The 3903-nt window shown below is 41.3% G+C and overlaps 1 protein-coding gene across 1 annotated transcript; it reads left to right on the forward strand.

Annotated features, from left to right (window-relative positions):
• Nucleotides 1-281: 281 nt before the first annotated feature.
• LOC308286201 (nuclear factor 7, ovary-like) lies at nucleotides 282-1694 on the forward strand (the record flags this gene model as incomplete). The annotated part of the gene is made up of 1 exon (XM_080727160.1): nucleotides 282-1694. One exon carries the CDS (start codon nucleotides 282-284, stop codon nucleotides 1692-1694), a length of 1413 nt encoding a protein of 470 aa, XP_080583286.1.
• Between the last annotated feature and the right edge of the window lie 2209 nt (nucleotides 1695-3903).

Raw genomic sequence — 3903 nt, forward strand, 5'->3', positions numbered from 1 at the left:
TGGTGTGTCCATGATCCGCCCCCTGCCAGACTCATCTGAGACGATAAGATTGACGTTCAGATCAAACACAGCTTCCAGTGAGGAGGACAGACTGTCTTTCCACAGCTACAGGAGGGAATACTGACCCAGACCACTGGAACCTGCTGCTGAATGCACTTTAACAACACACACCATTCACAGTGAGAGTAAACTTCAGGGAACATTCTAGAGGAGGAAGTGTTACCACCACTGACTGACTTTCTGTATTGAGCACATTGTTTGTAGCTTCACTCCGAGACAAAATGGCTTCCCCGTTGACTCTTCCAGTAGAGTATTATTCCTGTCCTGTGTGTCGTGACATCTTTAAAGATCCTGTTGTCCTGTCATGTAGCCACAGCTTCTGCAATGCTTGTCTGCAGCAATGGTGGATAGAAAAGGGAATAAAGCAATGTCCAGTTTGTAAGGAAATAGATACAACAGATCATCTACCCCGTAACCTGGCTCTGAAGAACGTGTGTGAGGCCTTCATACAGGAGAGACGGAGAGCTGCAAAACGTAAGAGAACTTCGTCAGGGTCTGAGGATCTCTGCAGTCCGCACGCTGAGAAACTCAAACTGTTCTGTCTGGAATGTCAACAGCCAGTGTGTGTTGTGTGTCGAGAGTCTAAAAAACACACCAAGCACCATTTCAGACCCATCGATGAAGCTGCTCTGGATCACAAGGAGGAAGTCCTGAAACGTTTACTGGAGAAACTGGAGGTCTTTAGTGAAGTTAAAAAGAAAAGTGAACGAACAGCAGATCACTTCCTGTTCCAGGCCCGCCACACAGAGACACAGATTAAGGAGCAGTTTAAGAAGCTTCGTCAGTTTCTACAAGAGGAAGAGGAGGCCAGCATCACTGCACTGAGGGAGGAAGAGCAGCAGAAGGGTCAGATGATGAAGGAGAAGATTGAGGTTCTGAACAGAGAGATGTTGGCCATTTCAAACAACATCACAGCCATAGAGGAGCAGCTGAGAGCTGAAGACCTCTCATTCCTGCAGAACTACAAGACCACAATGGAAAGGGCCCGGTTCACCCTGCAGGACCCACAGCTGATCTCAGGACCACTGATAGACGTGGCCAAACACCTGGGCAACCTGACCTTCAGAGTCTGGAACAAGATGAAGGACATTGTCTCCTACACTCCTGTCATTCTGGACCCCAACACTGCTCATCCAGCATTCACCCTGTCTGATGATCTGACCAGCGTGATAGACGGAGAATGGCAGCAGCTTCCTGACAACCCAGAGAGGTTTGACTACTGGCCCTTTGTCCTGGGTTCTGAGGGCTTTGACTCTGGGAATCACATCTGGGATGTTGAGGTTGGAGACAATGCAGGCTGGGAAGTGGGTTTGTTAGCACAGTCTCACCAGAGAAAGGGAGACGGAGAGGGTCAACACTGGAGCATGATGCTATTGGAAGGTGAATACACAGCAGAGTCATCAGAGTCAGACCCCGAGTCAGACACTGTTCTCTCACTGAAGCAGAAACCTCAGAGGATCAGAGTCCAGCTGGACTGGGATGAAGGAACGCTGTCATTCTCTGATCCTGATACTGACACACACATGCACACCTTCACACACACATTCACTGACACACTCTTTCCATACATTAGCATATATGCTGGAGATTGTATGAAGATGTTACCAGGGAAGGTCAGTGTAACCGTGGAATGATGAGACAAGAAACTCAATTCTAGGATCTTAATGATTGTTGTCTAAGACAATCAAGTATACATAATGCATGGCTATAGTTCTACTGTCTTCATCAATCATTTCTGAGTATTTTATAATGTTAGTGATGGTTAGTGATGATTACATTCGGTAAAAAGGTGACATTTTTTCACTGGTTCAAAGACTTCAACAGTTAATCACACTACTTTGAATTGATAAAAGATTCGAAACAAACTGATATTTGAAAATAGCAGATCTACAAGCCCAAGATGTTTTTTTTTTATCGTATCCGTGATCTTGTCGATCAGGCTTTTTTCAATTTTTTTGAGTTGGACTATTGTGTGAGCATAAACTATGGTTAAACAATTTAGCCAATTGTAAAGAAAAAAGTTGAATTTATTTTGGTTTATGGAAATGAAAACAATTATCCAAATGTGCTTCTCGTCAACTATAAATCAGAAACATAATGGATAGAAGAATCGCTACGAAGATGAGCTGTAGTTTCAGTCCTAATCCTCAGTGTTAGTTTAACTCAGAGTTACAGACCCACAAGGGTCCATTTGGACCCCTGCTGGTCCCCAGACCTGAGGTTGAGAAACAGTGGTCTCTATTGAACGCTTAGTGATGTCGGTCATTCATGTTGAAATGTAAGTTTCCTCTGTTACCAGTTCAAGTATGAGGTCACATTTACATTTGTTTAGACCAGTGTATTGATTCCACTGACATTTCACATACTTTCACAAGGTGATCTTTTTCATTTTTTTCTATATGTAGTATGACTACCTTTTTTTCACTGACGAAAACAACATAAAAACAAAATAAAAACCAAGCTGTTATGATAAACTATATGATATATTGTCAATTTTGTAAAAAAAATAAAAACTAGAATGTTAGGGAGGAGTGGAAAAGAGATCTAGATCAGTGGTTCTCAACCTGTGGGACGGGACCCCCACGGGGGTCCCCATATTATTTTGGAGGGTCCCCAAATGATTAACATTGTTTTTCTCTCTCAACAGTAAACAAACCAACATAACAGTTTAACTGTATGCACATTTCTAAAGTGACAAATTAAACACTGGCCAAATTGTCAAATATTAGAGGAAGAAATTGTGAAAATAGTTACGAGGCGTTGTGAGCATGTAGATCTGCAATTTTCACAATAGAACCTTGTTATACAAAATGTATGCCTCAACTCTTAGTGCTCGTCAGGGTGGGGGTCCCCAGTTAAAATATGATTATTTTGTGGTCGCAGCCTGAAAAGGTTGAGAAACATTGATCTAGATTGTTTGGTTGAAAAGAAAAGAGTACAGGTAGTTCTATTTTCAGCATGCAACCATGTGTAAAATCAGGCTTTACGATACCATCAAGGCCTGCCAAAATACATTTTGTTGACAAAATCAACAGTAGATTAAGTCAACTAGCATCATATATTTAGTTGACTTAAAGTAGACTATAAACTAAAACATTTCAGATGACTAAAATATGACTAAAACAAAACTAAATGTCATTCAAAAGACTATTATGGTCTATTGTTGTCCATGCCTTACCCCTTATCGCCTAAACTTTTTTGCCATGTTTGTTTTACTATATTGAAAAACATTTTTGAATATTTCAAATAGCTGATCTACTAGCTCACTATAGTATGACTAAAACCAAATCAAAATGTACTGTCGCATTGAACACTGTTACACAGGACTCGGAAAGGTCCTATCATAATTAGGGATGGAGCTTGTTAATTGTGGGCTCGCCTATAAGGCGAGCACACTTTAGATATTGTCATTATTTATCTATCAGTCAGTCAGACAGTAGACGGGAACTTCGGTTCCTTTCTACTCCTACATACTTAGTGAGAAAATGAAAATAAAAACATCAATGTGTTCAGTTTACAGTGGCGAAGTGCGCTATTATTTTTTATAGCAATCAGCCAAATGGTGGCGCTGTAGGAAGCCTTCGAAAGTGCGAACTTTGAACAGGTATAGCTCATGCTGTGTTTTAGTTACAGCCATGAAACCTGTATACACGTATGCGTCTCCTCATGCCGAACAACTTTTACCCTCTAACTTTTGACCTCTGACCTTTAGGTCTCCCACAATTCGGAATTATATGAAAAACAGTAAAAATCTATCTCCTCCTGGGATTTTCGCGATACACGCATGAAACTTTTTTCACATGAACTTTGGACCAATACGGTCAAACTAATCTCGGCGGATTT

This window comes from Nannobrachium achirus (assembly GCF_963921795.1).
Source record: "Nannobrachium achirus genome assembly, chromosome: 5".
Lineage (NCBI taxonomy): Eukaryota > Metazoa > Chordata > Actinopteri > Myctophiformes > Myctophidae > Nannobrachium > Nannobrachium achirus.